Source organism: Kogia breviceps, chromosome 2, assembly GCF_026419965.1.
Source record: "Kogia breviceps isolate mKogBre1 chromosome 2, mKogBre1 haplotype 1, whole genome shotgun sequence".
Classification (NCBI taxonomy): domain Eukaryota; kingdom Metazoa; phylum Chordata; class Mammalia; order Artiodactyla; family Physeteridae; genus Kogia; species Kogia breviceps.
The window spans coordinates 105003185-105023432 of NC_081311.1; the positions used below are offsets into that span (position 1 = coordinate 105003185).

At 56.8% G+C, this 20248-nt stretch overlaps 2 protein-coding genes across 2 annotated transcripts in view; one reads left to right on the top strand and one right to left on the bottom strand.

Annotated features, from left to right (window-relative positions):
• SCTR (secretin receptor) overlaps positions 1 to 8143 on the top strand; it is a 78783-nt gene extending 70640 nt beyond the window's left edge. Inside the window, exons 10-13 of the mRNA XM_059052853.2 lie at positions 442 to 533; positions 2310 to 2436; positions 7137 to 7178; positions 7840 to 8143. Coding sequence (XP_058908836.1) covers positions 442 to 533; positions 2310 to 2436; positions 7137 to 7178; positions 7840 to 7986 — 408 coding nt within the window. The 3' untranslated portion in view covers positions 7987 to 8143. The remainder of the gene's footprint in view (positions 1 to 441; positions 534 to 2309; positions 2437 to 7136; positions 7179 to 7839) is intronic.
• Positions 8144 to 10071: 1928 nt separating this feature from the next.
• Positions 10072 to 15276, bottom strand: TMEM37 (transmembrane protein 37). The gene is made up of 2 exons (XM_059054931.2): positions 15164 to 15276; positions 10072 to 10890 (listed from the first exon to the last, which is right to left on the bottom strand). Exons 1-2 carry the CDS (start codon positions 15182 to 15184, stop codon positions 10300 to 10302), a joined length of 612 nt encoding a protein of 203 aa, XP_058910914.1. The 5' UTR covers positions 15185 to 15276; the 3' UTR covers positions 10072 to 10299.
• Positions 15277 to 20248: the final 4972 nt, after the last annotated feature.

The window sequence follows — 20248 nt, forward strand, 5'->3', positions numbered from 1 at the left end:
ATTTACTAAACCATAACCTTGGGGGTGGAGCCCAGCAGTCTGCACGTTGAACTTTGAGAACCTCTGCTGTAAAGCCTTTGCAACTCAAAGCATAGTCCAAGGACCGGCTTCAGCATTCATTCCCTGGAGCTTGCTAGAAATGCAGAATCTCAGGCCTACTCCAGGTCTGCCTTTTAACAAGATACCAACGCATTCCAAGTGTGAGTAATCCATGCTGCAACTGAGCCGACCTCAGAGCTCCTGAATCCCAGGGGCGGGGGGCGGTGCTGTGGCAGCCATCCCTGCCCAGACAGTGTGTTTCACCAGGACTGGGGGTGGCGGACTGAGTGATGAGCTGCCCGGGTGTGGTCTGCAGCGCCTTCCCTGGCCAGGGGCGGGGGCCAGGAGAGGTGCTGGGAAAGCAAATCACCTTGAGCCCCACCTCTGCCTTGTGTTTTACAGATTAATTTCATCCTTTTTATAAACATCCTAAGGATCCTGATGAGAAAACTTAGAACTCAAGAAACAAGAGGAAGTGAAGGGAACCATTATACGTAAGTGGAGGGCAAGGACCTAGGCACGCTCGCTCAGTCAGTCAGCGGGCATTTACTGAGCACCTGCTGTTTCCCCAGCTGGTGCTGGGCACTGTTGGAGGTGGAGGAAAAGGAAAAGCCGGGACCTGGGAGTTTACAGTGGACCAGGGGAAGGGAGAGTGGGTCCATGTGACCCTGAGACCTGGCCCCAGGGGTGGGGAGAAAAGAAATCTAAGCAGGATCCCTGGAGGCAGAGATCTTACCCTTGGGACAAGGCTAGGGAGTGAGAGAGTGGGCTTCCGGGACCCAAATTCAAATCTTTACAGGGACAGTGGCCCTCCTTGTCTGTGGGATTTGCATCTGAGGATTCAGCCAACCTTGGATTGCAGATTGAAAATATTTGGGAAAAAATATTCCCAATCAAAACATTTTCATTGTAGGAGGTATTATATGTAATCTAAAGATGATTTAAATATATGGGGAAATGTGCGTAGGTTATATGCAAATACTACCCCGTTTTATATAAATGACTTGAGCATCCAAGGATTTTGGTGTCTGCGGAGGGTCTGGAACCAATCCCCGTGGATGCCCGAGGATTGAGCTGGTATGTCCCAGCTTTCACTAGACCTTAGCTTTCACCAGACCTTGGCTTTCACCAGATTTTCAAGATAATGTGATCCCCAAATACTTTAAAACCTTTAAGGAGTTCAAGAAAGATGCTGTGTTAGTCTGCACAGCCTGCCACAATAAGACACCACAGACTGGCTGGCTTAAATAAGAGAAGTTTATTTACTTACAATTCTGGAAGCTGGAAGTCCAAGGTCAAGGTGTTGGCAGGGTTGGGTTCTCCTGAGGTCTGTCTCCTTGGCTTGTAAACGGCTGCCTTCTCGACGGGTGGGTCCTCACGTGGCCTTTTCTCTGTGCACCTGCATCCCTGGTGTCTCTTCTTACAAGGACACCAGTTGGTTGGACTACGGCCCCACCCTGATGGTCTCATTTAAACTGGTCCCTGTCTGCAAGTACAGTCACATTCTGAGGTACTGGGGTGTAGTTAGAGCTTCAGCTTAAAATTCTGGGGGAACACAGTTCAGCCCATGATAAATGTTGGAGACAAATCAGTGTCCAACAGAGGCTTTCTCTGTCAGGGTCTGAGTTTTGAGAGTCTGGCAGAGGCCTGGATTACTGGGTGACAGATTCCCCAGGATGTCACTAGAGTAGTGGCTCCAAAGTAGGGGACAGCTGGGGATCTAGGACAGAGTTGCCAGATAAAATACAGGATGCCCAGTTTAATTTGAATTTTGGATAAACAACAGATAGTTTTTTAGTACTTACACCAAAAGAACCACTATCCATTGTTTATCTGAAATTCAAATTGAACTGGGTATCCTGTATTTTTGTTTGCTAAATCTGGCAGCCTAACCTGGGAAGAAAACAAAAGAGCTTCTCCTCACAGATATTTATTATCCAACAAATGAGAATGCTGGCTTTGCTAATAATACATGAGACACAGAGTGATAGTAATAATGCAGATACGCTATCAGTCAATAAAGTTATTCATGTGGGTATGGGTTCAAAGCGTTTTACTGACAGGGTTCATGAACAGAAATTTGGGGACTGGCCGTGGACTGATAAGTATTGAGTCCGGGTGACGGGTACGTTGGGAGTTGGAGATATTCTGAAACGGAAGTAAAAACAAACAAGCAGCGGAACACCGCTGCAAAGCCTCCTGCGGTCAGGCGAGACGGGGGTGCCCCTGCGTGTGGGGGGCCCGAGACCGCAGCGCCTCTGTGTCCTCAGGCGCCTGGCCAAGTCCACCCTCCTGCTGGTCCCCCTCTTTGGAGTCCACTACATAATCTTTGCCTTCTCCCCGGAGGATGCCATGGAGATGCAGCTCTTTTTTGAACTGGCCCTTGGCTCATTCCAGGTAAGCTCCGGGGACTGTGACTTTACGGTGGGAGGAGGTGTCCTCTCTCTCCTGAGAGAGAAATGGAGAGGCCCAGAGCCAGAGCCTCCCGGGGGCAGAGGGGCGCCTCGTTTGGCGGAGACCCAAGAGGCGCAGACCTCATCGTGCTGCGCGACCCTCAGCGGGGCCCAAGTCCCCCACCAGCCACGCGGGGCCGGGAGATGCAAGTACTGGGGGAGAGACTGACTCCGGGGAAGACAACGGGAATATGAGCCAGCACACACGGTCACACGAGTCTCAGTGACTAGCGTCAAAATGACGTAAGCGTGAGGGCTCGGGCTCAGCCATCGAGGAGTGGGACAGGAAGGTGAGCGTGTTGGGGGAGTGGGCAGGGGTGGTGGTGGAAGGCTGTGCGAAAGAATGATGGCCCCCCTCCACACTGGGAGGTCCATAGCAACCGCCCCAAGTTGAGAAGTTCAGAAGTAGCAACATCAGCATATAATTCAGAATCAGTCAAGAGAGTTCCAAGTCTTTGCCTCTGAGGAACAGGAAATGGGGGCAGGGGTGTCAGGAGCTTACTGTTTTTTCTTTTTTGTGTGTGACAAGAGACATTTGACTCTTTGAAACCAGTTACATACACAATTTACTAAAAATAAAAGCCAACTTTAAAAAAAGAAAACCAAGGGAGGGGAGAAACCACCTACCTTCTAATTCAACAAGATGTTGTAAAGTTAAAAATATAGTAAACCTGTTTGGACAGAAGGGCCTTTTAACATGAATCCCAAACTTCACAGTGTTATTTGTTCATTTACTCATAACTATCTCCTTCCAAAAATAATATGATGTAGCTTTCAGGGAAAACATACAAAGGACAAAAAATAAGTAGATGAGGGATCAGCGAATAAAGAAAATGAAGCCAAAACTGAGTTCATACACAGGAACAAATTTGATGAAGTTTTCTGAAGGTGACAGAGGTGTGTCATAAATTTGGTTTGGAGCTTCCCAGTAGCCAAAGCAAAGACAGAAACACTCTGTTTCAAGGTTTAGAGGAAAACAGGCTAGTCCCCCGGGAAAGGCCTGAGAGAACTCTCTCCCCGTGGGTTTTCCGGAAGAAGCCAGCCTGTCCCCAACAACACTGACTATCCCGCAGTCTTCCTCAGCTGGGCAGGCAGGCCAAGGCCTCAGGGCGGGGCTCAACGCCGCCCTCCTCATTCCTGGAGTTCTGTTCAGGATGGGTGTGCCCTGGGTGGTCCTCGTGTCTCGCTCACGTTCCAGGGAGGATGCGTCTCTGGGAACACACTGCTGAGTGGGCTCTGGCCCTAACCCCGCCTTCAGACCCCACCCCAGGGCTGCCCCTGGCTCTCCCTCTGAGCCTCTTCTCTGCCCAGAGACGCCGGCCAGCACCCCAGACCCGCAGAGCGCCTCGCCTCTCGCGTAATCCGTGACATTTTGCTCTGGACCGGGAAGCTTCCATGTTACGTGCAGGAGGCTGGGCTCGCTGTGGCCCATTTAGCAGGTGGGGGGGTCCAGGTCCAGATGGGTGGAAGGTCATGACCCGGCCACCAGAAGTGGGTAGTGACCCCGCTGAGGACCTGGAGACCCAGGTGTCATCCTGCGTGGATGGGGACCTCCTGTCTCTGGAGCTGGGCTTGCGGCTGGGGCTGCAGACTGCTCGTGAAGGCCGTTCGCCTCCTCTCTGGGGAAATGCTTGTTACGAGGAAACCAAAAGCGCTTTCCTAAATGTTTCCATAGAAATGTTTACAGAGAAAAAGGATCTTTAAGACTTTTTTAAAAAAAAGAATCACCGTTCAAACACAAACATAGATAGCATTTTATTATATATTATACATTTATACTGTACACATATTTTTAAAATTTTGTATTACGGGAAAATTTTTCCATAATACAAAAGTGAAGGGGACGATATAGTGAACCTCCGTGTGGCCCTTACCCTTTCATGGCCTGTCCTGTTTCACCTCTACCGCCACCCACCCTCATCATTTTAAGCAACCCCAAGCCATCGTTGTATTTCAAATGTAAATATTTTAGCATGTATTCCTAAAAGACGAGAGCTTAACACACACAGAACCATAATGCCATGATCACTGTCATATATTTCTAAAAATGGAAGTTTATTAGCTCCTCCTAATTGTAGAAATACTTGCTTATTGAGGAAAATTTGGAAAATAAGGAAAAGTTAAAAGAAAAAGGAAAATCCATCCATAATCTCATAACCCAATATAATGACCTCTGTTAAAATGTCAGTGTGTTTACTTCTGTCTCTTTTCTATCCAAGAAGACACACACACATATACATACATGTACACAAACAAAATTGAGATCAGGACGTGTGGTTTTATATCCTCCTTGTTCTGTTTAATTCTTTATCATTCCATCATGAACGTTTCTCCAGGTCATTAAAATTTTCAAAGACTGCATATTCTTTTTTTTTTTTAATTTTTATTTATATTTTGGCTGCACGGGGTCTTTGTTGCTGCACGTAGGCTTTCTCTAGTTGCGTTGAGTGGGGGCTACTCTTCGTTGCGGTGCGCAGGCTTATTGCTGTGGCTTCTCTTGTTGCAGAGCACAGGCTTTTGGCGTGCAGGCTTCAGTAGTTGTGGCGCACGGGTTTAGTTGCTTCGCGGCATGTGGGATCTTCCCGGACCAGGGCTCGAACCCGTGTCTCCTGAATTGGCAGGCCAATTCTTAACCACTGCGCCACCAGGGAAGTCCAAGACTGTGTATTCTTAATGATTGTATACAAACCGTGGAATTTCTGAAGCTTGCTGGCTGAGGCAGGCCGCCCTCTGTGTACCTGGGGCGCGTCTAACCGGCCCTCACCCAGGGCTGCCCCCACCTCAACAGTGAGACTGTGTCTCCGGACCTTTGAGGCTGGGCCAGCTCTGGTCCAGTGAGGTGGCAGCAGCCTGACCACCAGCTCCCGGCCTGCCGACCCGGGACTCAGTCCCTCACCTGTGAAGCAAGGGTCCTCCCCACCTACCTCCTAGGGCTCTGCAAGGATTGAACGAAGCACCTGGAACCCAGAAGCCCAAAATCACACAGGCTAAGCTGTGCCCCAAACCCAGCTCTTCACAGCCCGACTTTCACACCCTCTGACAGCAGCTCCTAATCAATGGTGCCCCTGCAAACCATCTTTCAGAGCTGCTGATGGTCTCACCCCAGATGTTTGGAGTTGGGGCACAGCGTGCACCCTGGGCCAGAGCTCCCGGGTGATTCTAACGTGTGGCAAAACTTGAAAACCGCTGCCTTGAGTCTGTGTTCCAGCCCCACCCCCGTGGTCCCCGGTCCATGTGGCATCAACCACACCTGAGACTCTCAGAGCAGATCCTTCTAGTTTGTAACTCTTGTTAAAACGCCAGGACTGGGCTTCCCTGGTGGCGCAGCAGTTAAGAATCCGCCTGCCAGTGCAGGGGACACGGGTTCGAGCCCTGGTCCGGGAAGATCCCACATGCCGCGGAGCAACTGAGTCCGTGCGCCACAACTACTGAGCTTGAGTGCCACAACTACCGAAGCCCGTGCACCTAGGGCCCGCACGCTGCAACGAAGAGTAGCCCCTGCTCGCCGCAACTAGAGAAAAGCCCGTGCGCAGCAATGAAGACCCAACGCAGCCAAAAATAAAAAAAACCAAGTAAATTAAAAAACAAAACAAAACAAAACAAAAAAACCCCAGGACTCCTGAGCAGTTGTGTGGATGAAGCAGGCTGGTTCGTCCCCCTCTGGGGTCCTGTCCATGTCATAAGCAGCTAGGGGCCGGCCTGGCTGGCACTGGGGGGAGGGCCTGGGCCACCCGAGGTCAGGGCTGTGGCACCCAGGCCTCTGTGGGAAGCCTGAGGGCAGGGGCGCGTTAGGAAGGACAGGCTGGCCCTTGGAGGGCACTGAGGTGAGCGGGGCTTCCGGGCCGTGAGACCCTGCTCATAGCTCACGGTTCCACGCAGGCCTCTTTGGCTCCGATCCCACATCTCAGCCTGAGCCCTGCCTGGCAGGCTCCACGCCAGGATTCCGGGGTACCACTGGGAAGAGAGGCGCTCTGGATGCTGGGGAGGGAGGGTCCTGATAGGCACAGACCCCACCCTCCCAGGGAACCTAAAGCATACGTAGCCCTGAGGACTCTGACCTGGACGTGAGGAGGGCTCATGCCCCACTGCTGGCTGCCGGGTACCTGCCTGTGACTTGCACGCCAGCTGTTCTGACCACAGGGCTACACATCTGTCTTTGAACTTGCATAGCTGGCCCTGTTTACACCTCGCCAGATTTCCAGCTGTCCTGCAGATGAGCCCGCCCAGGCCCAGGGGCTCCCGTGGGCTGCCCCACCCGCTGAGCTCGGGGCGCGTGGGCCCGGCTCGGTGCTGTGGCTCCCGGGCGGCCCGCTTCACTGATTCTGGTGACCTGCCCGGTCCCTGTGGCCTGCACTTAATGTAGCTGACGCTGCCCTGGTGCGGGCCCCTCCCTGGACACGGACACGGTGGTGGTGGTGGGGGGCGTGCCCCCAAGGGTGTCAGCCTGTGGGTGATGCCAGCACAGCTAGGGGCACTGAGGGCCGGAGGAGGAAGCCTCCGCTTCCCCTGGAGCGGGAGAGGTGCGGAGGCTCTGGAACAGCCACGGGGAGCAGTGAGCTCGGGGCTGGTGATGAAAGGACCCCGGGCGGGTAGGAGGCCGGGTGCCGGGCGCGCGCTTACCCCGTTGCCCTGCTTCTTCCGCAGGGCCTGGTGGTGGCCGTCCTCTACTGCTTTCTCAACGGGGAGGTGAGTGTCCTGGGCTGCCCTGGCGCAGGGGCGTTCCCTCACAGCTGTGCCTGGAAGGGGTGGTCGGGAGTGGGGTGTGGTGCTGGTGGGGGAGGCCGGGCCCGCCTGGCTTGGGCCCGGCTTCCAGGAGTCTGGGCTCACCTCATGGGAGCCCCAGGATCACCTGCAGGCCTAGTTGGATACGGTGTTGCACACAAGTAAAGCCTTCCTGTGACTGTTGATCATCTGGTTCGCCCCACTGGAATGGGAGTAGCCTCTGATGTTTTCCAAAAATTAAGCATCAAGTCTGGCCTCAGAGGCTTTGCTGCTACAGCTAGGGATTGTGAAGGAAGTTCCCAAAGAGCAGCCCTTTGGCCCCCAGATAAGTTCTGAGCTTGGGTGGCTTCATGGGATGTGTCCAGTTGCCCCAGGTGACCAATCTGGAGACTGTGGAACAAGCCCCTTCTTCGGGACAGGTGTGTGGAGATTGCAGGTGAAAGGACCCAAGGGAAAGGGGGCCCTCAATACCTACTGGACGTCGAGATGGTAAATCCAAGTGGCCTGCAGGAGGGGAAGGCATGCCCGCTGGGCAGAGTGTTAGAGCCCGAACGAGGCCCCAGGGGAGCAGGACCCTGGGCGAGGGTCACCCTTCCCTCTGGCTGACGGCTGTCTCTGGGGGCAGGTGCAGCTGGAGGTTCAGAAGAAGTGGCGGCAGTGGCACCTGCGTGAGTCCCCGCTGCACCCGGTGGCCCTCGGCTCCCTCAGCAGCGGCACCAAGGCCAGCCCCTCGGAGCAGAGCCGGGGGACCTGCAGGACCAGCGTCATCTGAGGCTGGAGCAGGGCCACCCAGACAGGCCAAGATGGGTCCCGAGGGCTGACTGCTGCCCATCTTCCTGCCAGATGCTGTGTGATCGCTCCTGTGACTCAACCCCCCTCCTCCGGGCCTGGGGCGGGGGCGTGGTGATAATCCTCAGAACCGAAGGGACCTGGGGCAGGAAGAGGGCCTGGGATTTGGGTCTGTTGAGTTTTCTGGGAAGACTTCAGGGGTCCCAGGAGGGGGCAGGGGAATAAACAGTTCCTGGGATGAGCCTTGGTATCTGTCAGTCCTCTTGCCCTTGAGCCACAAGGTCAAGGATGCTGTCCCCCACCACTTCCTGGAGGACGGGCCTTCCCTGAGCCCCATGCTCCAGTTTTCAGGGACAGGCTTAGCAGGAATTGAGGCCCTTGGCCCTAGGTGGACCCTCCCCACCCCTCACTGCAACTCAGCCACCCAGCAGCTCCTCCCCCAGAGCCTTCTGACAACCAAGTCGCAGGGAGCCCAGGAGAGCCCCAGCCCTTTCAGTCGCCCTAGCATGGCATGAGGCACCCGTTCTTCCCGCTTTCAGCTAAGTTTTCTGCAGTACGGCAGGAAATGGGGCAGAATCCCATTTGACAGCAGAGAAACTGGTTCACCAAGGTCCTGTGACTTGACCAAGTACTCAGCAGGGAAGTGGCAGCTCGGTCCAGGGCTTCTGGTTTCAAATCCCCAGGCTCCAAGGCTGTCGGTCTGCCTTGCTCCTGGGCAAGGGCGGACAGGGGCCTGTCTCCCCGCCCCACTGGGGATTTTAAGTCCCACCCTTTACCCTGAATCTCAGTTCCCTCAATGATTAGCACTCCTTCCTTGCCAGCCATGTGACGGTTAAAGGACGAAAATATTTGAACCCTTTTACAAAACAAAGCCTGCGCGCTCAGGGGAGAGCATTCTTGAGGGAAGCAGAGGCGACCCTCCCCGCGGCTAGGGCTAGAGAAGAGGGCGTCGTCTTGCTGGTAGGTGGGCCCAGCTCTAGTCCTGGCTTTGGGCGACCCTGGACAAGTGGCCCTGGCCCCCAACTTCTGCATCTCACCCCTGCAGACAAGGTCACCCCCTTTGCATCTTATAGTCTGCTACTGGGGTGAGAAGGCCAGATAACCCATTTTCCAGGGCTTTCTCCAGGGACCTTCATGGACTCTGTACATCTTGGAATCAAAAAGTTAAAAAAGAAAAATCACAGGAGACGTAGAGGCACCCAGTCCAGCCCAGAAAGAGGACCTGGCAGGGCAGAGACCCAAACCCCATGCAATCAGTGGCAGCCAGAATGAACCAGGAAAGGCCTGAATTCATCAGGTGGGGGAGGGGCACATGGCTAGTGTAGAATGAAAGGGGCTGAGGGCAAAAACCCCACCTACTGGGCAGAAAAGGGACTGGAAAGGGGCCAGTTTGATGCCCAGAAATGTAAAGTGGCCAGCAAGGGTGGAAATCTCCACTGGTTCCCGGCGCCCTCTGCCTGCAGGCCTCTGCATCCGGGGTGGTTGTTAATCATTACCCGAGGTCGGGTCAGCCCCCAGTACCCCACAGAGTCCAGCAGCTCCAGATACGTGCTCTTTGAAGTGTGTTCTAGGATAAAAATGGTACCCTGAGGCTGTCTGGCCCTTACCAAAGATGGATGCCCATGCTTACCAAGTCAGGCGGGCCCTCCCGGAAGGGCTTCAGGTGGGATTCACAGGGCACAGCCAGCTGCTGGAAGCTGGGGTTATCCAGGGATTACGGGGTCCCCCTGACAAAGGGCAGGGCTCAAATGAAGTCGAACGGTTTGAAAAGCTTCTACACCCCAGCAGCCCTGAACGCTGCCTCCCTGACATGACCAAAGCTAAAGCAGGGAATTTGCACAAGGCCCTTTGAGCTGGTGAAGAAAGTCCTAGGCACTGACTGGACAGGACACCCTTTACTGACGAATGATTCACTCTTAGCAACCCAGGAGGCGCCAGGGACCATGCAGCCCATATCCCAGCACAGTCAATAAAACAGGTGTGAGATGTACTGGGCTGTGCAGCCAGCCTGAGCGCCAGTTACCGAGCTGCCTCCACATCTACTCCCGTCCCAGGAACGACTCAAGAAAAGGTTTCAAAATGTGTTTCTTCTGGTAAAATCAACATCCTAACAACGTGGCTAAGCTGGTGCAGCTGATGGCTCAGAGGCACCCACCTGGCCTCTGGGCTGCAAAGGCCACTGGCCCGACCACCCCAAAGCCGAGAGGTGGCAGTCTGAATGTCACACGTTGGAGAAGTCCCATCCTGACCACACTTTCTGGTAGCACTCAGTGTCCTCGCGTTGGGGGGGGGGGGGCTAACATTTTGCAGGCAGGCCCCAGGGGTACGTGACGCCGTCGGTACGGCTGATACTGTTGATGTGGAGGCCGCTGATGGCGTTCAGGAAGAAGAGGAAGGAGGCCGTGAATTGGCTCCAGAACGTCAGGGTGAGGCCCATGAGCGTGACCTCGTTCCTGAGGAGGATCAGGAAGCTCAGGAGGCCCCCGAAGGAGAGGATGAACGCAAGGAGGGAGAGGGCGGAGCCCACGGCCCACCTGTGGCATGAGTGGGGGTCCTCGCACACCTGGGACACCATGAGGAGCTCCAGGCCGAAGATGGCGACCACCACGGCCAAGGTGGCCACGCTGCGGGCCACCGCCATGCCCGAGGCTAGCCCGGGCACGTGGGCCTGCCTCAGGTCTCGGAGGCAGTGCAGCTCGGCCTGGTCGGAGGTGGTGCAGAAGTGCCACAGCCCGAAGAGACGGTGGTCGGCCAGGAGCCAGTGGCCATCGCAGATGGAGAGGGAGGAGAGGACCACGGCCAGGGAGGCACACAAGATGATGAGGGCCCGGACGGAGGGTTCAAAGAAGGGCCGGTGGGGCCTCCTTTGGGCCAGCAACTTCTGGGCCTGGAAGACAGCACGGGGCAGCGTGAGGGAGGGCCCCCGCCACAGCCCACCAGCCTCCTCAGGGAAGGCCCAGAACGCACCTTGTAGCTTCCGACAGCCACGGTTTCTGCTTCGGTCTCCCAGGATGCCCGGGAAGCCCACCTCAGCCACAGCACAGACCCACCTCCTGGTGGGGCGGGGGGGACCCTCCTCCCGTCCTACCTGTTCCCCGTGCGTCCTCCATTCAAGACCTATAAGCATTGCCTGTGGATCCAGTTATTCACCAGGCAAAGAGTTCCCTGACCTTTCTTAGTGATCTAGATGTGACCTTGAGCTAGCAGCCAGCCTTGGCTTCTTTGTATGCAAAACAGGAGTACTGCACTAGACATTATTAGCATATCAGTGAAGGTTACACAGCTCCCTCTCTGGCCCCTGGTCTTCCCCAGTTTCATTCTAATCTGCATCCAGCTTTTTCTGCACTTCTCTTCAGTGCGCAGTGATGTCTGCACTTTGCCCTTCAGTCCAGCTCAGCCTGTACTCCGCCCAGGACATGGCACCACTGCCTGTTCTAGAAGCTTCTGGGCGGGGGAGTCCCTTAGGCTCCCCTTCAGCCTACGGTTTCGGCCCCGCAAAAGTACACCTTCTCCTCTCTCCTGGCAAGCTGGGCCAAGCGTCCAGTGAGGTGTCCCTTCTCACAGCCCCAGGACACCCCCAAGCCACCGTCCCCAACCCCCAACCCGGAAGCAAAAGGAATGCTTCAAAGAGTAAAACTCCTTAGACGGCCCACAAGCCCTCCCAGGGCACCCTCCTGGCCACCTCGCATGCCTAGGACAAGCCTAGAACTTTCCTCCTCACACCTACTGGTCCCTCCACCTGAAAGGCTCTTCTCTCGGCTGCCCCCCTTTCTCCATTCTTCATGTCTCAGCTGAAACATCGCCTCCTGGGAGAGGTCTGTCCTGCCCACTCAACCCAGAACCGACCCCTCTGGTCACTCTCCGTCAGGAACCGTTCTGACAAGTTTTCCATTCCCGTCTCATTTGTAGTGGGAGGGCAGGACCGGGTCCCCAGCACCAGTGCCGTGCTCAAGAGCCACGAGGTTGAGTTTGCAGCCGCTGTCACTTCCATCGGAAGCCCCCTTTAAACCATCTCCTGCCCAGTCATAAATGGCGCCCTTTACAGTGCGTGTGGAAGCAGCCCAGGTCACGCCCCAGTTTGGGAGGTAAGCAAAGCGCACAGCTCATGCGTATCAATCACTGCTGGGAAGCAGACCCCAAGGGGACTCTGGGGGTGAGCCCTAGGCCACGTGCAAGTGGAGGCTTCCAGGGGTGGTCTGGGCCCCTCTCTCGGTGAGGGGCGGAAAGCAGAGCCACGCTCCCGGGAGGCCCCAGGATCCTTATGGATCCGGCTTGCTTTCAGCACTTCTGCCTAGTTAGGGTCCTGTCTCACTCTTAAACCTGAGTCTGGTGGAGTAGGGTGCTCCATGGGTGGGGGGGTGGCGGGGGATGTAAAAAGGGAAACTGTCACACAGAGGTCAGGGGACCAGCCCAAGAGCATTCACCGAGATCACAGTAAAGCCTGGCACAGCTGCCCGACAACAGTATCATGCGTAGTGGGGGGGGTGCACGCAACCGATAAATCCCCAGCGTGGCCTTCGTGTGAGGGGCTCAGTATGCGGTGAGGAGAAGGACTGGCGCGGCCAGAGGGTCACCCACGGGCTCAGGACCGGCTCAGACCAGAGACAAGGGCAGTCTGGGCACTGGAAAGGGCACTCGGGAGGGGAGTCCAGGCTCTGGTTCCCAAACCGCATCCCCGCGTCTCCTTCAGGCCTCCAGGTGCTAAAGCAGCTCCCGGCCCCTCACCTCAACCACAACAGGTCCCTCTTACCTGCTGGGAGCCACTGGGAATCTAAGAGTCTGTACTGGAATTCATTAGGAAAAAACTGCTCTACTGAGAAACAAACCAAGGGAACTTTGAAACCTCTGTGACTACAAACCATAAAGGTGTTTGTCTTTGCGTGGTTTCTTAACCTCCTTGGCCTTTATTTTCTCATCTACCGTTCCGTAGTTACCTTTTGTAGCATAAGTTAGTGGTCCCTGCAGGAAAGAGTAGCCACAAGGCACCCGGAGGTTATAACTCCCTACAAGTTGATAAGTTTCTAGGATGGGAAAATCCCAGACACAGGCAACAAGTCACAAGAACGCAGCACTCAGAGGCCTTTTGACCTCAGACATCACGCTGTCTGGAGAAAAAGCACATGCCATCCTACCCTCAGCCCCACCTGTCCTGCACACAGAGTGGACTTTAATCTCCAGGCCCTCAGACATCACACTGGGATCAGAAAAAGACAGCTGACGTCAGGTCATTTCCCCCTCCTACCCCAAAGGGGGCGTCATTCAAACTCTGACACCAGTAAAACTCCCAAGGATTAAGTGAGGTCATGTATATAAAGGTGCCCAGCACGGAAGCCGTTCCTGATTAATATTAGTAACAACAGTAAGGTATCTCGGGAGAACTCATTCCTCACTACTGCCCCACACCCCAGCTGCCAGCACCTCTGTGAACTTCCAGCGCTCCAGGGCCTGAAATCCTCTCCCGGAGGGCAGCTGGGCAGCAGCGTGGCCAGTGGAGGGTCCGTGGACCAGAGCGTATGAGGGCAGTCTAGCCCTGCCCCTGACCCACCAGCCTCTAGCTCTGTGACCTGGGGCAAATCACTTTAATCTCTTAGGGCCTGGACCGTCTCCACTGAAAAAAAGAAAGAAAAATGGAAACATTTCCCTTTTCCATCCAGAGCCCCGAATGATTAGTAGTGACCTGCAGAACAGTGTCACTTGGCACTCCTGGGCCACTGAGTCCAATGCCAAGGTCTTGTCTTCCTCTGGAACCCAGGACCCCATCTGATCCCGTCAACCCCTAAGTAGTGGACACTCTGGGCTGCTCACTACTCTTTCTCCACATCAAGCCCAGCCCCGCGCCGCTGCCCGCTCAGCCCAGGCCCAGGTCAGGCCCTCCTCCTCCTCAGCTGGAAATCTCTGCTACAGCCTCCTAAAGAGTCAGCGCCTCCGCCTGCGTGACCGCAGGGCAGCGGTCAGGAGCCAGCCTGCTTGCCTTTTAGCCCTTTGACCTCCGGGAGCTACTTACCCCCTGAAGATAACAGTACCTGCTTCCTGGCCCCCGGAGGGAGCCGAAACGAGACCTAAGCACCCCAACTGCTTAGAACAGTCCCAGGCAGGCGGTGCAGTGCTCCTAAGCCTCCGCGACGATTTCCAAGCAAGCACAGCGCCCCGCCCCCCGCCGCCGGCAGTAGAGCGCCGGGGTTTTACCCCATCTTCCCCGCCCCCTTCTTTCACTAAAAGGTCAAGTCTGTTTACCTGGCCGCTCTCCTGCCCCTCCCCACCCCCGTTAATCCTGCCGCAGTTGCTTCACCTCTAATCCAGCACCCGCGCCCACCCTCCTCACTGCGGGTCCCGGAGGCGGCCCGGCCGGGAGCCCAGATTATGCCCAGAACGAGAGGAACTCGCTGCATCCGGCTCTAGGGTTGCGGTGTCCCGGCGGCCACAAGGGGCGTGGGGCGCGGCCGCCTGTAGGTGGAGTTTCTCCCGTTCGGGCCCAGAAGTGTGGTTCGACTCGATTCTGTCGCTGAGCTGGCCGCCACGGGCGGGTGGCTTCGCCTGAGCCTCGGTCACCGCATCTACAGAGGGGGCGCAGCGGGTCCGCCGGAGTCTGCGCTGCGGGGCGCCGAGCACTTGCGGCAGAGCCTGCGGGCCGCTCTGACACCCTGACCGGCCCGTCGGGAGGTAAGGAGGCGGGGCGCGTCCGCTGGGGAAGCCCGACGCAGGGCGGCGGAGAGCCGCGCAGCGCGGGTAGGGCTGGGATGGACCCCTCGCGTCTTTCTAAGGAGAAACTCCATCTCTGCGAGGCGGGCCCTCCCATCCCTACGGCCTGTCCTGAGGTTTCCGCGTGCCCCAGCGAGTCCACCACCTTGCCCGCCTCCCAAAATCAGTTTGGGGAGGGGAGGTGGTCTTGCTGCCCCCGCCCAGGAAAGTCCTGGCTTCCCCAGAGATGCTTCCTCGTGTGACAAGGCGAGCCTCATTTACGAGTGGATTCTGTCCATCCTCCGCCCCAGACGCGCCCCCTTTTAACAGGAGGAACCCCTCTGGTGCACCTAACGGATGGACACCGCGGACCCCAAAGAGAAGCACGACACTCCTCCCCAGCCGTGGAGACCGCGCCCTGGGCGGCCTCCGCCCGCGGACCCCGGCCGGGCCCCTCCCACCCGCCCCGGGCTCTCGCCCACCTGCGCGCCGAGGGCTGTCATCCCGCGCAGGGGCTCGGCTGCGCGCTCTCGCCTGCTTCCCTCGGGGCTCCCGAGCGCGCTCTGCCGGGGCCGCGGCTGCCGACTCCGGACCTCTTCCCGGGGGCGGGGCGGGCAGCACGGAGGGAGGGGCGGGCGGAACTTCTGCCCCCGGGCGGCTGGTCGGGCCGGGCCCTCCCCGCCCCGCCCAGCCCAGCCCCGCCCCTCCCCGCCCGCCGCCGCGGCTCTGTTTGCGCTGAGTCAGCTGGGCCGCCGCAGGAGCCCCCGGGCAGGGGCGGGGGCCAGGACCCGGCCCGAAGGGGTGGCTCGGGCCCCGGGGGAGGGCTGACCCGGCCGACTTGCAGGCCGGAGGCGCTGCCCAGCCTCAGGGCACGGCTGTGCCCGCGGCGCCGATTCCTCGAGGGCCCGGGGCCGAGGAGCCGGTTCCGGCCCGGCGGGTCCGCCCGAGCGTCTGGGGGAGGCGGCGGCGTCCAGAAGGCAGGCGCGCGCCCGGGCTCTGCAGCTCCACCACCGTGGGCCGTTGTGATCCTGGGTTCTTGTTTCCGTCTCTGAGCCACGGGCGATAAATGAGATGATACCTGTGAAAGGTCGGCGTCTTGAGAGGCCTCGGTAAGTGTGAACGGAGTGGACTCCCCGGGGCCGTCTTTCCTGCGTCCCTTTTCTCTCCCCCAAAGGGTGGCGTACAGCCCTGCCCTCCTCCTCGCCTCCCCAGGGACCACCCAGAAGGCAAATAGGCCAAAACAAAAGTCATTGTTCTTCCTGGACTTTTGATGGGGCTTGAGTTCTCGAGGGGGCAGCGCACAACGTCCTCACCCCAGGAAGGGTAAATTCCAGCTGAGACCCTCCCAGCCCTTCTCACCTGTTGATAAACGGGGAGGGGGTTGCCGCCGCTTAAGGTGAAGCAGGGTCTCCTTTCTCCGTCGCGAAGCAGGTTGAGGGAAGTGACTTGGCCCATTCAGGCAGGCAGCTCCCCGGTGACTTTGCCCGGGGTCGTTCTCAGCTGGCACCTAACGCTCCCCCCCACCTGCACCAGCCCCATCCCGGGCATCTTCTTGTCAGAGGTTCATCTGATTCTGTCGCTGCCGCAGAAACCGTGTCAGGTCCGTTAACCGAGCTCCCACCTTGTTCCTTGTGTGGTCAGACCTGTTTGGGGGTCTGCTGCCTGTTATCTTTTCTTGGTAAGAATAGAAAGTCTTGAATCTGTGGAATTTAGAGCGACATGTCAGCAAGATTGCTGGAGAAGCAGAAATGACTTAGGAATGATAATGAGGAAGTGATGGTCCGCTTCCAATTATTTTATGAGCATAAGAAAGCCGGGGGACTTCCCCTGGCCGTCCAGTGGTTAAGACTCCGCACTTGCACTGCAGGCGCGCGGTTAGGGTTCACCTGGGCCGGCCCTCCGTTTGCACTGTAGGTTCCCTGGCTCTCCTAGGCCCCTCCGTGGTGCCGGGGCTGAGCAGAGCGGGTGTGGCAGTGTGAGACACAGACGCTCCACTCGGTGGGACAGTACAGAACCCACCCTCTTGCTTGACTGTCTCTGCCTTTTCCCCTCCACCTGTCCTGCTTCTAGGCCTGGCCCGTGTTGGGGGAAGAGGAATTGCGTAGACAGGGAGGACGTGGCCCCCACTCACCCCTCTGAGCACTCCTGTCTGATGAGAAAGACCCAGGCACTGATCTTAGAAAGTTCCAAGGCAAGGGCACAGGTACCCATGAATGAATCAACAAACTCAGTGAGCACCCTCCCACCTCCCGGCCTTTGTACTTGCTGCTTCCTCTGCCTGAAATGTACTTCTTCAAGATATTCACAGCTAAGACTCACCACCTCACTCCCCCGAGGAGGTCAGAGAGAAGCCTGCAGTGATCACCGCCCCTGAAACAAAGATCTTCCTTTCTCTTCTCCTTCCCCTCTATCACCACAGGCATGCACCACGCACGTGGGCCCTCTGTCTCCACAGTGTGAACTCCAAGAGACCAAGGACTTTGCCATGCACGATAGTAGGTGCTCAATAAATATTCATTGAATATATGAATGAGTTAATTGTATACCTACTGTGTACCCGCTGTCCTGGCTAATGAGGGACAAAGGAGAAAAAGTCCCCGTCAGGGGTAAGATGCTTGGGTTTTAGGGTCAAAATCTGCCTCCCCTTCATTTCTGCTCCCTCCCCAGCCTCCCCAGTTCAGGCCCACATCCTCCTTCTCTCTATTCCCTTGCACCCCTGGTCCCCTGCGCCATCCTCTCCCCAGCTCTAGGCCCCATCACCTCTAACATGGAGGCCTGTGTAACAGCCTCCTGCTGGGCCTCCCTGCCTCCACTCTCAGCCTCTGTCCTGCAGCTTCCCATCCCCTCTCTCTTCAGGCCCACGTGTCTGCCCTCAGCTCCAGATGCTTGTGCCCTGGGCGGGAAGCTCTGTCCAGTCTCAGGGCTGCTGTGTTCATGGTTCCCTCTGTGTGACAGGCCTTCCCTGGGGGTCTGCTGGGCAGGCTGTCACCTCTTCAAGGGCCTCCCTTGAGTTTGCCAGCCAGAGTAGCACCCCACAAATGCTTGACCCTGTTACCTTTGCGTTTTCTTTCTCTTTTTTTTGGTATTTATTGTCTCATTCATTCCTTTTTTCTTTTTTAAATTTATTGAAATATAGTTGATTTACAGTGTTGTGGGCCTTCGTATTTTCTTGATCCTTAGCTGAACTTCTCTATTTGTCCGTTTCCCTCTGTAAAGTACAGCACACAGTTGAGTGCTAGGCCTGTCTCTCTTTCACCCATGCATGCCCAGTTCTAAGAGCAGGGACTGGTCTGTATGGCTTGCTAATTGATGGAGCAGCCTCAGATGCATTCTGGGCGAATCACTTCCCCTCTGTGAGCTTTGGTTTTCTGTCAAATGGGGAAACGCATCCTTTGGGTGTCGCGAGGGTCGTGGGAGCAGTGACTGTGTCAACTGGCGCAGGGTGGGCACTGACCCCTGACCCCAGAGAAGCTTAGCTGAGGCAGGCTTCACTCTACCATTAGGGAGACCCCTGCCCCGGGATTTTCTCCTTTGAGCACTTGGGGTCTCGGGCAGACACATGGGGAGACCCAGTGCTAGGAGCTGCCTAGTTCACTGGGCAGTTTCAAAGCTGATGACTAGCTCTGCCTGCCCGAAGCCTGGACTTCTGGGCCCTCCAGCTCTCATGCTTTGTGGACCAGCCCACGTGCCTCTCCCTGTCCCCTTCCCGTCCCCTCCCCCCTTCTCCCCACCGCCCTGCCTTCACCCACTGGGAGAAGGTCTTTCTCTTCTCCCAGCGCCCTCCTCAAGTTTTCCTGAGTCCAGGCTGGTTCCATCCTCTCCAGCCAGAACCCCCCCCTTTGCCCCCTCCACCTCAAGCTCTAGCCCTATATCCCAGCCTCCTCCCAGCTGCCTGACTGCAGCGGAGCCTGTTTAGGCATTGTAGTGGCCCAGGGGCTTCCCCCCTGCCCTGGGGCTTTACTTCACAGTGCTTGCTCTGGGCCAGGGAGATAGCAGGTGTGAGGTTTATGCTTCGGTGAGGGTGTCAGCCTCAGAGGGCCCCAGGGCACCCGTTCCCCGCCAGGGCAAGGGTTGAACCCAGGCATCTTTCCTGAACGTCCCCATACATCGGAACTTCCCCCCATGTTGTCTGAAGAGGATGCGGAGGGATGTAGGTGGGCTCAGAGGGTGTCCTTTCTGTAGGGCCCCCCTTTCTACAAGCAAGTCCGGCCTGGAGATGGGTGCCCCTCCAGGGCGCCAGGACCTGCAGATTTCCAGAGTTGGGAAGACTTCTAGCACCTTCTTTGCAGCCGTGGACCCTGGACTTGTAAGTGCACTCTGAGACACCCCATCTCTAGGGGATGGTCCGGTAACTAGGCACACCCAGGGCAGCTGTATAGAGCAGACTGCCAGCCTGTCCCTTCGCAAAATGGGGCCGGTGCTCTTCCCTAATCAGGGCACCCCGCCTGCCGGATCAAAGGGTCCAGGAAGCAAAATTAGACACCGGAAATTGGTGGTGAGCACGGAATGATGACAAGAGAATTGAAAAGCTTTAGGCAGGGCTTTGCCTAGGCTCTGGGAAGCCCGGGAAATACCCCATCACCCCGTTTATTAGCTTTGACGTTGACAAGGAAGGCATGCTGTCACAGGGCCCAGAGGAGTGATAAGGGAGAGAGAGATGGTCCCCCACGGGGACGTGGAGGGGTGGTCAGAGGGGAGCCTCCGGGCCTTGAACCAGCAGGGTCTGGGCGTCTGGCCACTTACCACTTCAGTTTGTAGACAAGGGGCTCAATCCGTGGTTGGGGAATTAAGATCCCGCGTGCCACACGGGGCGGCCAAAAAATTAAAAGAAAAGAAAAGAAATTGGGAGGTTTTACACTAAATTTTGGATTTATTGGCTTCTCTTGAAAATGAGACAGTTTGGACCCTGAGGGTCCCTTTTCTGCATGGGAACAGTGGCCACTTTGCGTGGCTGCCCTTTGCATGAACTGTGCTCTGGGGGGCTCCCCCAGTCTTACCGCCCCCCGTTCTGTTCACTCTTCTGTGTTGCCTGCCTGGCCCTCGTAAGATTTCCGTTTATAAGCCCAGCTCTGTTGTGCTTGTAAATAACCCAGCCATGCTTTCAGGGTCTGTTTCCACGCTACCACCACTGCCTTCCTGGCTGGCCCCAGTTTTTGTTCCCCGTAACTCTGCCCCCCCGCGCCCCCCAGACCAGTCTTTCCTATCCAGATTCTAGACCCTCCTGCTGCAGCCCTCACCCCGATGGCAATGATCTCCCCCTTCTGGGTTCAGGTTCCCGAGGAGAGTCTCCTTAGTCCAGGAAAACGAGGCTGCTTGGTGTAAAGGGAAGCAGATGGTCTGAGCACTGGTGACTCTGGGGCTAGGGGTCCATCCTGGTCCAGAAAAGCTGTAACCAAGGGCTGGGGGCAGGCAGCCTCCTGGGCGAGAGAGCAATGAGGCAGGGGCTGTAACTCGACAGAGAGCCCCTCCCTGGAGTCATCGAGGCTCCCGCCATGAGCCCCCTCGCCTGCAGTATGCTGCGGGTGCACTGACCAGCCAGGCCTCTTGGACCCTGCTCTTTGCCAGCC

Excerpts from the sequence above, each read along its gene's own strand:
- TMEM37 (XM_059054931.2), bottom strand. The coding sequence starts at position 15,184 with ATGACAGCCCTCGGCGCGCAG. Across the intron at positions 10,891-15,163 it reads TGACAGCCCTCGGCGCGCAG|GCCCAGAAGTTGCTGGCCCA; the intron begins GTGGGCGAGAGC and ends GCTGTCTTCCAG.